The sequence below is a fragment of the Leptosomus discolor genome, chromosome 4 (genome assembly GCF_034619465.1).
Source record: "Leptosomus discolor isolate bLepDis1 chromosome 4, bLepDis1.hap2, whole genome shotgun sequence".
Lineage (NCBI taxonomy): Eukaryota > Metazoa > Chordata > Aves > Leptosomiformes > Leptosomidae > Leptosomus > Leptosomus discolor.
The window spans coordinates 71418757-71436317 of NC_141394.1; the positions used below are offsets into that span (position 1 = coordinate 71418757).

The 17561-nt window shown below is 40.2% G+C and overlaps 1 protein-coding gene across 1 annotated transcript in view; it reads right to left on the reverse strand.

Moving 5' to 3' along the window:
* The window catches only part of ABLIM2 (actin binding LIM protein family member 2), a 113041-nt gene that overhangs the window by 82702 nt on the left and 12778 nt on the right, over positions 1-17561 (reverse strand). The window contains exon 3 of the mRNA XM_086464636.1: positions 6084-6267. Within this exon, the coding sequence (XP_086320762.1) occupies positions 6084-6267 (184 nt within the window). The remainder of the gene's footprint in view (positions 1-6083; positions 6268-17561) is intronic.

Here is a 17561-nt window from a genome sequence, read left to right on the forward strand (position 1 = left end):
TGTGTGCTGACACTGAAAGGTCTGGTCCTGGTCTTATGCTTCTCTGCACCATGCCTCAACCTATGCAGCTGTGGGCAAGTCATTCAACCTTTCTGGGCCAAAAGAAAATATTCAACTTTTTCAGAGCGCACGGATGGTCTTCTGCTCTTTAAATTGCTGATCTGACTCTGTGGCTGAACAGTCAACTAAATTTTATATAAGAAAATTAAGAGAAGCATATGGTCAGGGTTCTTGGGAGAGCAAAGCTACTCATTTCAGTAGCAGACTGTAGTTACACTGGGTCAGGTGTAATGTCAGACTGAAACCTAAGCATCTACAGGATCAAATTCTGCTCTAATTTGTACCTGGTACAATCACATACTTCAAGGTTACTTCATAGGTATGAATTTGACCCAGGGTGTTAAACCCAATGAGACAAAGTGGACATTACTTACTATCTACTGCGTTCACAAATATCAACAAGGCCAAATACTAAGTCTTGCACTCAGGGAGGAATAACTCCATGAACCAGTATAAGTCAGGGATAAATCAGCTGGAAAGCATAAAAAGATGTGGGGTGCTGGTGGACACCAAGTCGAACATCGCCAGCTGAGTGTCCCTGCAGCAAAGGTGGCTAACTGCATACTGGGCTGCGTTAGAGTAGTCAGCAGATCCAGGGAAGCAATCTTTCCCTCTGTTCGTCATTTAAGAGGCTGCATCTGGAGCAGTGTGTGTCATTTTGGGCTCCTCAGGACAAAATTTACTGGAGGGAGAGCAGTGGAGGCGGCTAGGTCCACTGGAACACAGGCCACATGAGCAAGGGCTGAAGGAGACGGACTCGTTCAGCCTTAAAATGCTCAGGGGGGATATAATTGCTGTCTAAAACTACCTGATGATGCATATATGAGTTGGAGCCAGACTCTTGCCAGAAGTACAGAGGGAAAGGAAAAGAGGCAGAAGACATAATGGGAAATGCCAGCTCTAAGGAGAGAAAAAACCTACCATGAGCATGCTCAAATGCTGCAACAGGCTACCCAGGGAGTCTGTGGGACCTCCATCCTCAGAGATATTTAAAATGTGACTGGACAATGCCCTCAGCAGCCTGCTCAAACTGGACTCGCCCTGAACCAGGGGCTGGACCACAGGACATCCACAGGTCCTTTCCATCTTACATGACTCTAGGGCAATAGGTATGCTCCAGGTGTAAACCTGAAGAGCAGGACAGCAAGACTCCTTTGTTCAGGAAGCAAATGTATTTGTTTTAGAATCAGAATGCCAAGAACACCACCTAGTCTGATTTCAAAACTTTGGCCTCAACATCCAGATGAAGAGGCCTGTGTCATGAGATGCTTTAAGAAGTACCCAGCACTGCTGAAGTGGGAACCAAACTCTTTCAAAATTCAGCAGCACTAAAATAAGTAAGCAATTAAAAAGGTTTAGCATATCCAAAAAGTCTGACATAATTGCTACATTCCAGAACAAACTGAATTTTAACTTCTAATTTTCAGTACTAATTTCTTAAGACATACATACACAAAATCCCTCAACTTTTTTCAAGAAATAGGAGTGCTGTATGTAGGACTATAAGATCCCGTGTTAAAAAAAAAAAAAAAGTTTTCAGCTTTCTGAATTTTAATATTCAACTGCCTGGCCACAGTGAATTACCTTCTTGAAGATATCAGAAATACAAAAGGATTGAGAGGAGTTTTAGATATGGATTTGGCACAAAATCCCTTGAAGAACATTTAACTGCCTTTTACCCCTCCACACATTATTCACCTCTGCATGGCACATATTTAACTTCAGTCAATATGCTATTTCAAGACAAAGCTTCCTGAATTCAGACAAAATACTGAACTCAGATATCCAAGTTCTGTAAAGAAAACATGTACCTGTTTGGTGAGTAACCTGGAACATATGTGCTAATTTATCCTCCCAGCTAAGTGAGAATTAAATTGTCCTCTCTCCATCATTTATATGTCACAAAAAGCTATATTTTTCCAACCATTAATTAAACGAATACTGAAATTAAAGGGATAACTACTATATACATTCCTCCAACTGGAGGAATGGAATAATGGAATAAACAACACCCCCAACTTTACAAATTATATTAACCCTTAAAACCAAGACTCAGATTTTTGGCACCTTATGCACACAGAGCACATCAGTAACACTGAAATGAAATACAGAGTCTATGCATAGTACAACCTTACGCAGACTGTACATCTTAAATATGTATGGTCTGCATGGATGTATTAATACATTTATATAACTTATTATCACGCTAAGACTTCTCCCAAAAGTTTCTGAAACTTCTGTTTTCAAAAGTATTATTTCAAAAGTATGATTACCCATTGATTTTTGAAAGACTCCATTTCCTGCCCTTTCCCATCCTGCATAAGATACTCCTGGGAGCCGTACAGTCCTGTCTCTGACACCCACACAAGAGCTGCATGCACAATTTTAATAAAACTCAGCTGCTGATGACACAGATAGCCTTAATTTTCTCCCTCTTTCTATTTCACTTTTACAAACACATGAACTTTTTGAAGGAAATGTCTTTGGCAGTCACCTGGAGGACAGATCCCCTTCCAATTAATGAAGCTGTAAGAATAAGATTGCTCACCCATTTCCTGGGAATTCAGAGTAAGCAGCTAATATACAACTTTTTAAATCTATATTGTTATTCTTCTACTCAGTCCTAGTTTTAGGCATTATCACAACAAAAAACAACAGCAGAAAACCATTTCACTGGACTACAAACACCACTGGAAGAAGAAGGGGCCAAACCCTCAATCTTTATGCCAGCAGAGCAAACATGCAATTAAAGCCTAAATTTGTTTAAGAGTGAACTGGTCAATGCAAGACAGAGAGAAACAATCCCATAGGACAATATATTATACTGTACTTTTAATAGCTTTTCTCTGAATACTAAGTCATTTTTTTCACACTTTGACCTGTGTAAGCCCTGGGCAACAGCATCTGAGTCCCACGGGACGCCCAGGGATGAGGTGGGTGTTGGCAGCAGCTTATGAAGGCAGTGCAGAGGGCACCAGGGAACACAGCTCTTTTCTGTGACGCTGGGCCAAGTTGCATTCAAAAGTAGTAATACCAGGAGCTTCAGAAAACGAATGGGCTTGTGTTACTGGCTTTTTCCCACTGCTCCAGCTAGCTGTATGCACATGAGATTTTCTCACTGATTTTACCATCTGAAGCAATATACACCTCCCATCAATTTCTATTCAAATCTTATCTTCTCTGAAAATGAGAAAAAAAGGACTTGATATTGTGACTGGTTTACTATTCAATGCAGGAACAGTTTAAAAGCCTTACTTCAGAGCTACGGAAATACAGGTTATAAAAGAGTTCATTCAAAGCACTTAACAATCCTGCACCACTCTGGAGACCCGTGACATGAGTGCTAAGTGCATTCTGCTGCCAATGTTTTCCTGCTGAAGCTGGTAAGAGCCTTGCTTGGTTTCCATTGGAGCAGGATCAGCCCCACTGTCAGGCCATCATCAGCTCTCAAGTTCACACTATTCTGGAAATCAGATTTCTAAAAGAGCACCCACATTAAAGTCCAGTTGTAAAAGGAAACATAAGATGCAGTTTGCACGATCAGCTAACTGCCTCAAACAGCACACTTTTGGCCTATTATTTAAGGTTTCTGCCCATCTGTAAGAAATGAAGACACAAATGGTACTCCTGACTCTTCCCACCAAAGAAAATGCCAAGGTACAGTGCTTTATAATCCTGTACCTCAAATCAAATGGCTCTATATTTTGCCTTTTAATATATATTTTTTTAAAACAAACAAGTTCTTTCTGCTTAAACCACATGTATTTACAGTCTACCCACCTTATTTTTACTGAGGATATCACTCAATAAAATAAATGCTGATGATGTTTAGATAGGACACTCTTTCCCATAAAAACCATAAATTATGTCTGGCTTGCAAAGACTGGGGTAATTAAAGCAATGCTGATTTAAAGCAGTTGAAGACCTGGTCCAGGTTTTTACTATAAACAGATGACAGGGCTCTTCTGTTGCTCTGCACCACATGTCAGTGTTACAACCCCCCTGGGAGACACTAATTGAATCCTGCTAGTCAGCAGGGCATTACTTGACTGATGAAGACAACATGAATTTGTGTGTCCATCTAAGGAAAGCAACAGAAGTAGATCTGTGTATTCCTACTGAAGTTTTAGAGAGTGGCAATTAGAAACTTCATCAGTAAAACAGCTTTTAATCCAACTATTTAGTTAATACAGAAGGTTAGAGATCATCTCTGAATTATTTTTTAATATGAAATACTGATGTATGAAGGACTTAATTTTCAAAAGCTTTAGCATGTCTTCAATACATATGATATTTGTAGCATGTTCTAGTGAGTATTTTCACTGTATTGCAATTCAGTCCACCTGAATTTTAAGAATAAATAGTTTAGTCATACAGAAAATCACACTGAATTTCGAGGGAGATGGGACAAATTGTACCACCAAGTCCAAACTATCAGCCAAAGTACTGACTAAATACAGCAGAAGGTTAATATATCCAACGGCCTGACTGAAACCTAAATTAGGTACCAAGCTGCTAAGTAAAGTAACAGACAGGTAAATAATTTATGCCTGAATGCTAAAACATAATGGTGTGGCGCATTTAGCAAGAAAACTGAATCAACCTGGTTTTCTCTTAAATGAAGAAGTACCTCACTTTACAGACGGTACTAAGTATTAGCTGTGCTCATCTACACAAGAGCTACAATACCGACAGGCTGCAGGCCAAGAGCACGTTCAGCCAGCAGTTAACTCATGAGATCCATAATTACCCAATTAAATCATTTTTCCTCGTATTTAAAAACAAAACAAAAAAGATTTTAGGCTTTTTTGTTATCTTTACTTTTCCTGATTGTTTAAAGTACCCCAAAGAAAAAATCTCCTATTAAACACAGCAAATCCTGAACAGACAGAATTTGATATAATAAAGGCTTGTCAGCCTCAGAGTCTTCCCTTTAACATGGCTTTTTAATTACTCCTGCAATTGATACATTACATTGAGATCCTGCCATGAACTGGGTCTGTTCTAGAATTTGAAGTCCTGCTTCTGCATCAACACAGGAGGACATCTGAGCTCGGCAGCCCTACGGGCTGGGCAGATTTGGCTGGCAGACAGCCACAGGGACATGGACATGCTGGTTTTGGACTGCATACTCACCTGAATGAGGCATCAGCACATATAGATCTACAGTGTGGTGCATCAGAGCCCTGTTGTGCTTTCCCTTTGAATGTGGGGTTACTTTTCTTGTACTGCTAAAGGCTCAAACTAGCCAGAGAAATTATTACAGCGTTTCCATTTGCTCCAAACTGCTGTAACAGTGGATTTTCTGAAGGCTTGGTTGACTTAAAGTTTCTTCCTGAAGTCTTCAACAGATTTGTTTGCGCTATTTCCACAGACGAGAATTATGATGTAGGTCAATCGGACATCAATTGTTTGTACTGCAGTCTGCAAACATGCCCACCCACACTGGGTCACAACGCCACACATACCCACGTGTGAAATGATCCCACCGAGCTACACTGGGCTGTAGTGGGGCGAAATCTTGTGTGCTGTGTCACTTATCACCTCCATGGCTGCTGGAGATCCTCAATGAAATTCAACATGTATGTGTTTGTGAGTCCAGGACCTCTCTGTTCTATTTTAAATGACTATCAGAGTTTCTGAGAAGCAGCACTGCGAAACTTCAGTTTAAATCTATTAATACAGTATCCACTCGACTCAGCCACTGGCATTGGAATCCTTTGTAAATTCAGTCAACAAAACATAAAATAAATCAACATTTGGGGAAAAAGGTATGACAGTAGAGGCAGTGGAGGTTTCTCAAGTACTTTGAAAACCTCCTACATAAGAGAACATAAAGCAGAAAAAGCATTTGAAAAAAAAAGAGGCATTTAAAAAAAAAAATTCTGCTACTTTTTAAGGAGCGGATAATAGAAAACAGAACTATCTTATTTTCCATCTATAGGCTGTACGTTTGAATGCCTGGCATTGGTCTTTCAAAATCTAGTTTTTAAACAAAACACAGCTTCATGTAGAAAACATACCTGCAGACAGCACACACGAAACAGTCTGGGTGATAGGTTTTGCCCAGTGCTGAGACCACTTCTCCCTCAATGAATTCATCACAACTGAAGCACCGTGTGCCATAGAGTCTCTGGTAGTCCAAAGTACAGATGTAGTCTCCCTGTCTCACAAAAAATCCTCCTTGAGCCAGGTCACATCCACAAGCTGCAGGAAGAGAAAAGGCAGACTCAGAAGACTGGAAAAGCAAAGATCGCTCTCTAAGACGATGCTGATTTTTCACCTATGATCAGTACAGTTCCCAGTGGAATATTTAAGCACTTCAATATAGGGGCTTATGATCACGGAACAGTTGTGCACCTGAAAAACACTATGTTTATAGTAAATTACAACAGTGATGTATTTTGTACATTAATAGTTTGGATTTATTCCATGTAAAAATACTAAATTCAGTGCACAGTCTGCTGGTACAAGAGTTAAGTTTTTAGGAGTTGAGTTCAGAGCTAGCATATATGACACCCATCATATTTAATACGTTAAAGAAAATGCATAAAGGATATAAACGTTCAAATCTAAAGCATCAATGTTACATAGAAATGTCTCTGGCAGATTACAATTGTCTGATATTCCTCCTGGACACAAAAGTGGTTAAAATACTGCTTCTTCTAAACACGGGGGTCTGATGAGCATGGCAATGGCCGTAAACTTCCAAAAGGCTTTTGTAATCAGATCTTATGTTTACCTGCTAAACAACACCCACCAAGCATGAATTGGAGTGATCTCCAGAACCATCTGCTCCTCGCAGAAGTGGAGGTTTTAATCCTATCTGTCAATTTACATTTTTTTAAGCTAAATCTGTAGGAAAGTGTTAAAGTTGATTAACCAAAGGCTTGTGAGACTTTTCAGGGGCTTTCTCCATTGCATCAGGCACAGAACTAGGCTGGCATTTTGAGAACATATAAGATGGAAAAGGAGAGATACAACAGTCTGGCTGAAGTCACACAGAAATAGACAGATATGTAGAAGATAATCCTCATCCATATTGATTAGGATCTTTGAAAACAGATTTGAATCACTTTATAAGGAGAGCTTGAATTCAAAATGGCATTCTGCTGCTGTGCTGCCTACTACTTTACTCTCAGTCACAGCATCACACTTGTTACTACGTACTTCTGCTCCTGGGAATGTGCATGTAGGGAAGCACTTCCAGCAGCAAACAGTGCTTACAGTCAAATGAGGCTGAACAGACGACCGCAGCAGTGTCACTACTCGCATGCAGCACACAGAAGAAGAGTGGGAGTGTTGCTTATCAAATATGGATTGCATGTGCAAAACACTGCAGAGCTGCTCCGTGCCTTGGTCCCAAAATAGCAGAAGTATCAAAATGTTTATAGTTCAAGAGTGAGATTTCTGCTTGGGTACCTGAGCATCCACAGGCACTTTGGTTTTTTAAATGTAAAGCCTCCCAACTCACAGCAAAGCCTGTCTGCAACACCAGAATCAGTCATCTTGCACCTAAACTATGAGCAATGAGTCCAGCCAATAGGCATGCTCAAGGCACAAAATAACACATACTCACAACACAGAAACCCCAAGAAAGCACAGGATCCTGAATATTCATTCAAAAACACATCCAATCACCAGTCCTTTTTTACCATCGTTCTTAGCAGTTAGAGACTGCAGCACAGGAGGCCTGGGCTCAAGGCCCTCTTTAAACCCTGAGTAGGCATTTAAATCCTGATTTTTCTCCCTGGATATGTTCCCAATCACTGACAGAAAACTACAATCATGCTGAAACTGTATTAGTATATGACCAAGAAGAAGAACCATGGGTTAATTAACTTTTCTTATAAGTCAAAATATTTCCAATTATATTGCATTTGTTACAGACAACAACTATGGATTAGATGATTTATATTGCAATACATTGTTCATGTGCTTTATCTCACAGGCTTAACACATTTGCTTTAACATTTTTCTTTCTCACCCTTGCTCTAATTTTTACTAAGGACACACTTTTTGAACCAACTTTTCAAAAATACAGCATGACTTGCTGAATATTATGAGCTTCTTTCAGTCTGTATATTTGACCTAGGTATGTACTGGTGTGACAGATGCACAAATCAGTTATGGATTTAAGAACATGCTGAACAGCATGCTGAGCTGATAATAATGATGCACTACAGCAGTTCTAAATTGTATCATACAGTGTTTGTATGATACAAGTTAAACTTGCAAAGTTTAAACTATGCGTTTTGGTCTGTGCCATCCAAGAGGGACTTGGAGCTGGGCTTCCATAACAAAAGGAAGATGGGGAGTTCATAGTGTCATGCACTCTTGCCACTCACCTGCTAAAATCAGCAGTAAGTAGAAGCAAATCTACGTGTTTTCACTGTTGACGTGGGTCCTTAAGGGGAGCCAGGCAGGTCCGGTCTCACTGCTGCTAACACGGCCCCAGCATGAGGTTCAGGGCAGGTGGGGTTGGTGACAGCCCTGTCACTGGTGTTTAATGGGACCCTGTCTCACCCTGAAGGCATGTGCCTTTCTGTCTGCTGACACTGAGGTTACAATTACTGCTGCTAATTGTGTATTACTCCAAAGCAGTTTGCATTAATGCACTTAATCCTGGCTTCTCAGGAAACCCTGCAGTGAAACTGTTCACCCAGTCAGAGACAGAAAACCAAGATATTTGGATTTCAAAATAAAAGCTGAGCTTGGCATCCTCTAATCAGGCCCCTTTCTGCATTGCCATCACTTCAGCCTCCCTGTACACAAAGAGTGGCTGAATTCAGTAAGGAGGAACACAAAGTGCTCCATGTTCATTTGAACAGCAGAATGAAAATTAAGCATTGTTTTCTACCTAAGTTGTTCTAATACCTGTTATTGTACTTTCCAATTAATACTTACAGCCTGACAGTTATAACAGGTACACTGCAAGTGAAGTGTATGCCGAAGTAAGGATTCTTTCAGTGGCTTTCACTACGCACCACACTATGGTGAAATTCATACAAGAAACAGAAGAAATGAAGTGGACTGTGAGAAGGAAAAACAGCTTACCAACATACTTGCTCCACAACAATGATTTAATTCCTGCAAAAAGCTATTTCAAGATACAGAACTTTCTAGATAAACAAAGTGCTGTAAACCTCACCTACCTGTACCTCTAGAGCAATAGATAGAATAGAAAAAATTGACAGGATAAGATTGTAATTAGGTAATTGGCCAAGGGGCAGATGACAGGGGTTTGTGAAGAAGGGAGAAGTACAGCCCTAAGGAAGGCTATTAGTACAGCTGACTAATGACTAAGGGAACCACCAATAGGAATAATGTTCTTGCTACAACAAACAAGACCCATGGCAATGAAGTGCTCTAACGACCCAAAGCCCATAGGCACTATTCGTACAGAAGGGGATCTGGATAGAAGGAGAGCTGGACATCTGGAGAAACGGAGAAGGGATTTACTTTAATTGCACAAGGTGAAACATCTTTCATTCAAATAGGAGCAACAAAAATGTTCCCTTCTGAGTGGCAGAAGGAAAGAAAGACTTGCAAATATTGGCAATCACAGGACAATTACAAGTCATAATGTTTTGAAGCAATAAGAAAGGATTCACTTGGGGCAAGAAGGTCCCACAGAGTGAGATAGTACTAAAGATGGTAAAACTTGTGTGTGAGCCTTCATCTAGTGCACAGGGTAAAACTTGCTCAGTTATTTCCACAAAAGACTGATTCACAGCAGCCTAGGGCTATCAGGATGACCTACAGCATGAAAGCCTATTTTAAGAGAAAAGCAGAACTTGGCTTGTTTAGCCTGACAAAAAAAAAAAAAAAACAACCACTTTAGGAAACAACTAACATCTCAACATACATCTGAGGTTTAACCAGAGCAAGTTAAAGAAAAGATGAAGAGCTATTTAAATACTATGAGAATATTGTCACAAGAACAAGTGAGGAAACTCTGGCCATGAATAAATGGAGGCTGCAAATTAATAGAACTGTTTCCAACCATTACAGGATAGAAGTTGTGGAATGGCACCCCAGTAAGAATGAAAAAAAACCACGTAAAAAAAGACCTCAGATCTCTCTAGCTTTGGAATGAAGCCTGAGCAATATTAAAAAGGGATGATGAAATATAGTTAAAATATTAGCCTAAAGAGACTATATTTTAAAGCATTTGCAATAGAGATCCTAGAACCATAAAAAGTATCAAATGTGAGACAAGTTTGGATAAAATTAGGAAAAAAATTATTTTTTTTTAGATTTCTTAGGGTTTGGTTACCTTAAACCCAATACCATCCATAAAACATAAATATCGACATTCGAAAGCACAGTTCTTCTGTTTAATGCTTCTGCTTAATTAAGCAGATGCATCTGTCATCTTCCATAAAATCAGTACTCAGCAAACATTACAATAAAACAAATATCTGAACAGTTATTCAACTATTCACCAATACTGCAGGAAATTTCAAGTCCATGAATTCTCTGCTTACACCCAAAATGCATGGGAAATAAGGAAAGAAACTCTTTCTCTACAGAAAATTCTGTATAATACAGTAGTAGAAATAAACTGAAATATAAATAGGTTATAGTATAAATTTATTTGGAACCAATTAGGTTCGTAACAAATTGAATTGAGACTAGTGGCCGACACGCTTGTTCTTCAGAGACTTGATAACCTTTTCTGCTCAGCAAGACTATTAAATCTCCTGATGTACGTCAGCATGACTACTGATTTAGTTTAGTGCAAGAACATTTTTATAGCAGAGGATTACAATTTTCTTGAATATTTCTTTTATAAAGCCAGCCACTTTTATGTCACATAAATGTAACTTGGGAAGATTTTGTAAAGCAATCTTACATGTGCCATATTAAAGAAAAATATTTTTCCATTATAGCTTTTCAGTAACAGGCTTTTCATGCAAAAATGTTAGGTACAGAGTAAAATATTTCTTCAGAGAAAAAAGCTGGGATGAAAAGATTTCAAACAGACATAGCCATCACACAAGTTTTCATCTGTATCAGTGACACCACTTTTGATACAGGTTTCCAGTGTTTCAGCATTCCATGAGGTTTCAAAAATCATTTGTATCAAACCTTGATGCCACATTGGGCCCCTTAATCTCAGGTTTTGTCAGTGGTCATTAGTTCTTCTAGAGCTCCCTTTTAACACTTTCTTTCCATCTTGTTTTGGCACACGCCCATAACAGAGACCACGTACGTGACAGTTCACAGAGGTACTACCCTCTGCAAAGTCTTTATATTTATTCATGCATAAAGATAAATCCAGCTCATAAGTGAATCTGGAGCACAGGAGGGAGTCTTCATGGTTATACTCTCCCTCTTACTCACTGATTATGCAGGATGGGGAAGTCACAGCTTTTCCACAACCCAAATACTCCTCCCCTGCTCTTCACACATCACTCCACCATCAGCTGTGCTCCACCAGCCACAACTTGAGTCAGGAACCCTTGCATGCTCGTGCACTCTTTGAATCTGATACAATTTAGCTCGACACCCAGCTGACCAAAGTAGATGTGGTGGTTTCACCCCGGCTGGATGGCAGGTGCCCATCAGAGCCACTCTATACTCCCCCTCCTCAACTGGAGAGGGGAAAGAAAAATATAACAACAGGCTTGTGGGTTCAGATAAGGACAGGGAGATCACTCAGCATTTACCGTCACGGGCAAAACAGTCTCGACTTGGGGAGCAAAAATGTAGTTTATTACCAATTAGCTCAGAGAGGAGTAATGAGAAATAAAACCAAATCTTAAAATACCTTCCCCCCACCCCTTCCTTCTTTCCCGGGCTTAGCTTATTCCCGATTTCTCTCCCTCCTCCCCTCCAAGCAGCGCAGGGAGACAGAGAATGGGGGCTGCGGTCAGCTTAGCACACTGTTGTTTCTGCCGCTCCTTCCTTACAGTCTTCCTCTGCTCCAACGTGGGGTCCCTCTCACAGGAGACAGTCCTCCATGGCTTCTCCAGCATGAGTCCTTCCCATGGGCTGCAGCTCTTCACGAACTGCTCCAGCGTGGGTCCTTTCCACAGAGTGCAGTCCTTCAGGAATAGACTGCTCCAGTGTGGGTCCCCCATGGGGTTACTCACTAGCAGCAAACCTGCTCAAGCATGGGTTTCTCTCTCTCCATGGGTCCACAGGTTCACACAGGGATTCCAGTTAAATACTGGTTTGGATACTAAAATGGAGCCAATTTAAAGCTGAGAAGACTGGCTCTGAAAAGACACCCATTAGCCATCCCTTGGGCGAGATGCTGTGCTCTTTGCCTGTTACTTACGTGGACAGAGACACTGCCCAGCTGAGATGACTCTGCAGACCTGCAGAGACAAGAAATCAGGGAAAGGAAAGCTGCAGGAAGTCTTGGGAGCATGTTTGAAGGCAACTACCAGATTTTACTCTCCTAGGACAGGAAATCAGCGTCATGTCACAGATCCACTCCTACCCAACACTTGTCATCCAAAATGAGTATCTGGAGGTAGGGTTATTTAAAACCTAGAAACAGTTTCCAACCATTACTGACGTTCATCTTAGTGAAACAAGAAAAGCACTGCAAACATAGCACTTATGATAATGAAGACACTAATACTGAGTAATTCAGCTGTTTGTCTTGGTATTACCCCGCATACCAAGGCAATGCCCTATCCTGAACAGTTACAAGCTGTAGGAGTAATTTTCAAGTAGTGAATAAATGTTTGTCTCCTCTTACGGTATTTGACAGTAAGCCAGGACCCGGACATGCTGTGGGACTTCAGGTGGGAGATATCCACAGCATTTCTGAGGAGGGTACCTCAGGATGGCTTCTCTGATAACTCAGTAATTCCACTCATTAAGATGGTTTGCAGCTACCTGACACCAAAATACCTCATACAGATCTGAGAGGTTCCTCTGCTTGCTTAGAAACAGGCTACTTTCTTCCCCAGCCCAGTGTCTGTAACAGCATCTGGAGCACTGTCATTTATGCTGTATGATTTCACAGTCAATCTAACTCCATAATTCTTTATTGCCTTCAGCCTATAAAAATAAATAGCAGCAATAGCAATTAATTAATGCACTTCAAGCACATTGCTAGCCTGCTATTGTATGTCATCAGATTTCCATTTCCACTGTACAAATATGAAATGCATCTCTATTTTCCTTGCTGGCAAATAAACCTACTGAAAGTAGATTAATTTTTTGGCTGTGTGCTGGGCCTAAAAATCAGCTGTGTCCTGAGAGGCTCACTGTGCTGCTGTGCACTACAGCAGCCTGTAGCACTAAAATGCACTGGTCTTCTTGTCATCCAAACAATGCGGTTTTGCTTTCAGCCTGCCAATCAAGCATTTTGCTTATCAACCTGAAACTGCATGTATGAAGTCTATTTCTTTTTCCTCTCATTTGTTGCCTGATGTAAGCAACCAGGCATGAATCCAACACAGAAGAGAGAAGCAGAGACCCTGAAAATAAAAGAAGGAAAAAAGACCCATTCATAACGTCGTTACAGAGAAAACAAGAAAAAGATCTCTGCTTGCTCAGAGCTAAGTAAAAGTTTTCTTCCTCAGCACTGCAGCTTCCTGTCCATTTGTAGTATTTTCCTCCGTCTCCGAGGTGGTTGCTGGTGGCTGACTAAGATCTCAAGAATGACATGTAGTATGTTGTAGACATAATTATCTTTTGGCAGCTAAACTGCATGTCTTCATACACTGTTGATGCAGTCTGGGAGCCCATTCTCCAAAAGCCCATGATTATTATCTGAAACATTTCTCCTGGCCACTATACCTGTGAGAAGCAATAGCAACCACATGGCAAAAACTTCTACCGCTACAGCTTTGACTTCAAACTGACCTGCAATTCGTTTGAAGCAGTCTAAGGCCACTTCCAGAAGAAAACTGTCACTGTGATACTCTTTCTGCTGCATGGTGTGGATGAGTCCAGGTAAGCTTTTCATGAACATTTTAGGGAAGTCTTCCCCAGCTGGACGTTTGCTGACCATGCGAATTCTGCATGGCAATATCTCAGTCACCCTCTTGGACAATTCACACCTGAAAGTTCTGTCTATTGGTGAGGCAGCAGCAAGACAGAAGGACCTTGAGATGGTATATGATCCATATAATCCAATCCCTCTTCCTAGGCAGAAGTGACCATATCTAAGTCTTTCCAAGAAGATGTCTGTGCAATCAAGAATACTCAAGCCTGTCAGTCACCAGCAGCATTTTAGCTATAATATCTGAAATATCATTTATAATCTGAAGGACTGGAATCTCATCTCATTTTGTTACAGTCCAGGGCAAACAATAGCAATATGCAGCACCAGAAGAGTCTGGGGCAGACCAGCTGGCCCCTTCCCCAGCTCCCAACCAGGAGCTGCAGGAAGGCAGACAGGTCTGCCAGAGGAAAATCAGAACAACTTTCTGGAACAGAAAAGATACAGAGAACTGTGGGGATATATCGTACGCATCTTATGACACCTCATCACGCATGTGTAGCATTGATAAGGCTATAAAGGACACAGCATGCAGCACATATACACAAGCTCTCAAGCTGGACTGGCCATGATACCCAGAAATTAATCAGTGCAGGAAAACCTTTAGAGATTCAGAATGCTCTTATGAGACTGACAAAACATTAACGACTCAGGTGTACTAATTAAAATGAAGGAGAGTTTGGGGATTTTCCTGTGCACTATGTAACTTGACTCCTGTAATTTATGGGAACGTCACATGTGGTACTTCTTGCATTAGAAAGTGCATTTCCATTTTCCATTTCCCTTCTGGAAAGCAGAATTTCCCAGCAGCTTAAACATGGTGTTACTGCCCTATGAAAGCTCTCCTATACTGTTGAGGGTGAGAGAGATCCTCACAGCACTATGTACGTGGCTGTTCCAAGCTACTGAAACCCCCAGGAAAACTGCAAAAGTTGTTTGATTTACACTGGTTTATTATCTTAAGGAATCAATCTGATTATTTAAAATTTTCAAGCATGCTAAAGAGATGTAATAAACAGAATAAAGTGTTTTAATCACTTTTTAACCTAATAGCATCTTAAGTGTTTTATGATAAAATACTGCTATCATTCGCCAGACTAATTAAAATAGTTTGCCTTTTTCTTTTTTTTTTTTTTAAAACCTGTAAAGCAACAACATTAAATATTTTTCATATGATTTTTCATAATGATGCTTTGGGTGTCAGTTACAGGTTTGCAAATTAAGTGCTTGCTCTGACTATGCACAGATATGGCAGATGGTCTCATGTTAATGAGTTGCAGAAAGCGGGAGGTGGAATAACACCACTGTGGCAGTGATGAATTTTATGCATTAGCTTTCTCTGGGTCTCCATGCAGGCTTCACATCATGCAGGCTCAGAGCACCGAAACACCCAGTAACTACTGGAACGTGCTGGCTGTATCCCTGCTGTATCCCCATGTCAAAGAGTGTGATACAGACAGAAAGGCCCCCTGCATAAAGGCATCCTTGCACTGATGTTTTCTGCGTGGGGAAAAACCTTACCCTAAGAAGAGAACTTTAGTAATTCAAAAGAACTACAGGCTCTTTGTGGGTGTGACATTATCTAATGTGGGCTGAAATTATGTATGCTCAAAACTTCTTTATATGAATAGTATCTGTACTTTCTGCAAAGCTTACGCTACCATCCAAAACTTTATTTAATGAACACGAGGTATAATTTTTAAATGCATTCAGTTTTGTCCCAGTTCTGCTTTGATTTCAACCAGGATCAGTTTTACTACTCTCCATTTCTTTTGTGTCTCTGTCTAAATCTACCTCAGCATTCCCAGCACTGTTAAGCACCTCTCCCAGATACCCCTCTCTTCCCAGTTAGGAACTAGCCCCCTGCAATGCAAACATCTGCACATGGCTGCATCTGCAGTTTGGATTAAATTCAAATTTCTGGGGCATGGCAGATAATGAGCACTTAGCTTCCGAGTATAACTTCTTAGTCTTTGGTCTAGAAGGTCTAGAAGGATGTAAATAAGGAGAAAAGACTAAAGAAAAATATAAGTAGTAAGAAAATAAATCAGGGCCATTATGTAATATCCTGGGTATAAAGACAAGAGTAAGCATGTATAGCTTTACTATGCCCTAAAAATGTAAACCCCAAAAACTTTTTGTCTTTAAATGAAATAAAACAAGTTGGAAACAAGAAATAACAGAAGCTTGGCTTCCTGTGGTAGATAGCTAGCTAACCTTTATTGAAATGCTCGGAAGATATTCCATCACCATTACTTGCAACTGTGATTCCTCCCCTGTCCCTTTCACCACAGTTTACTAATATTATGTAAATACATGAAAGATACTCTTAAAAAAATTCATCAGACTCTGGATGAAATATATGCCATGAAATAAAGCTTTTGCTAAAGTGCTGATGTGATTGGTGTATGACCAAGACATGAGGGGCTGCAGAAAGTTCTTTATGAATACAAAAAAAGGTTGCAATAATAATGTGATTAAAACAAAAGAAAAATTACAATTACTTTGTGATTGTGAGATTTTACTAACGGACCAAAACCTTTTTTCATGCTTTAATTATTGAATTGCTTTTAGAGAGTTAGTGATTAATTATTTTTAAAGTTTAAAAATCTCAACGCTACAGCACAGAATCTTCAGCCACTGCATTAAATTACTTTTGCACAGGCAAAAGTTGTGGTTATTATCATCATCATTATTTTTATTATTATTGCTAATGTTATTATTATTATTTCAGTGAAATAAAATATTAAGCTAGCATGACATTGCTAAGTCAGCCCCAAACGTACCATACTGCCCAAGCTAGACTCTGTGAGCATTGCGTCAGAAGCATAGTTTTTTCTCTTGTACTTAGTTAATATGATCTGGGACTGCAAACTCCTAAAGTACTTGGGAAGCAATGGGCACATTGCTGAAAGCACCCGATGAACAAGAGCCCCTACGCTCATCCCCAGTGCCTAAGATACCACACATGCCATCAACTGCTACTGCTTGGCCAAAAGTTGGGACTCAGAAGTATTACTAGTGAGCTTCCCGTAAATGACTCCCACTCTGAAACGTGAAACCCCATAGCTATGTTCAAACGCGAGTCCCTCAGATTGCTCAGCGTAGCTTTTCACATATTTATATCCTAGCAGATGCATTTGATTTAACAAACAAATCACTTCTACTACCAAGTTGCTCAATGTTTTTAACCTTTTCACCAAATATTCTGTCCTAGCCCTTCCCAACAATATGGCTTCATAACAAATGATATAACTCTGGGTCGTGGTGTATGTTCTACTGAAAGACGGCATAGAAGTGACATATCCAGCCCAGGGCTTTTTCACAATTCCCAGAAAACTGTAATCCCACAAGAATCAGAAACACTGACCCACAGAACCACATTCCCAACTCTAAGCTGAAGATGTGATATGTTCTAAGAGGTTAATTAAACAAACAGATGAAAATTCATGGGGAAAAAAGTACGCTTGAAAGTGCTAGCTGTGATGGCATGGAAGACTGCATGTGCTGCATCCATAGCAAGACAGCA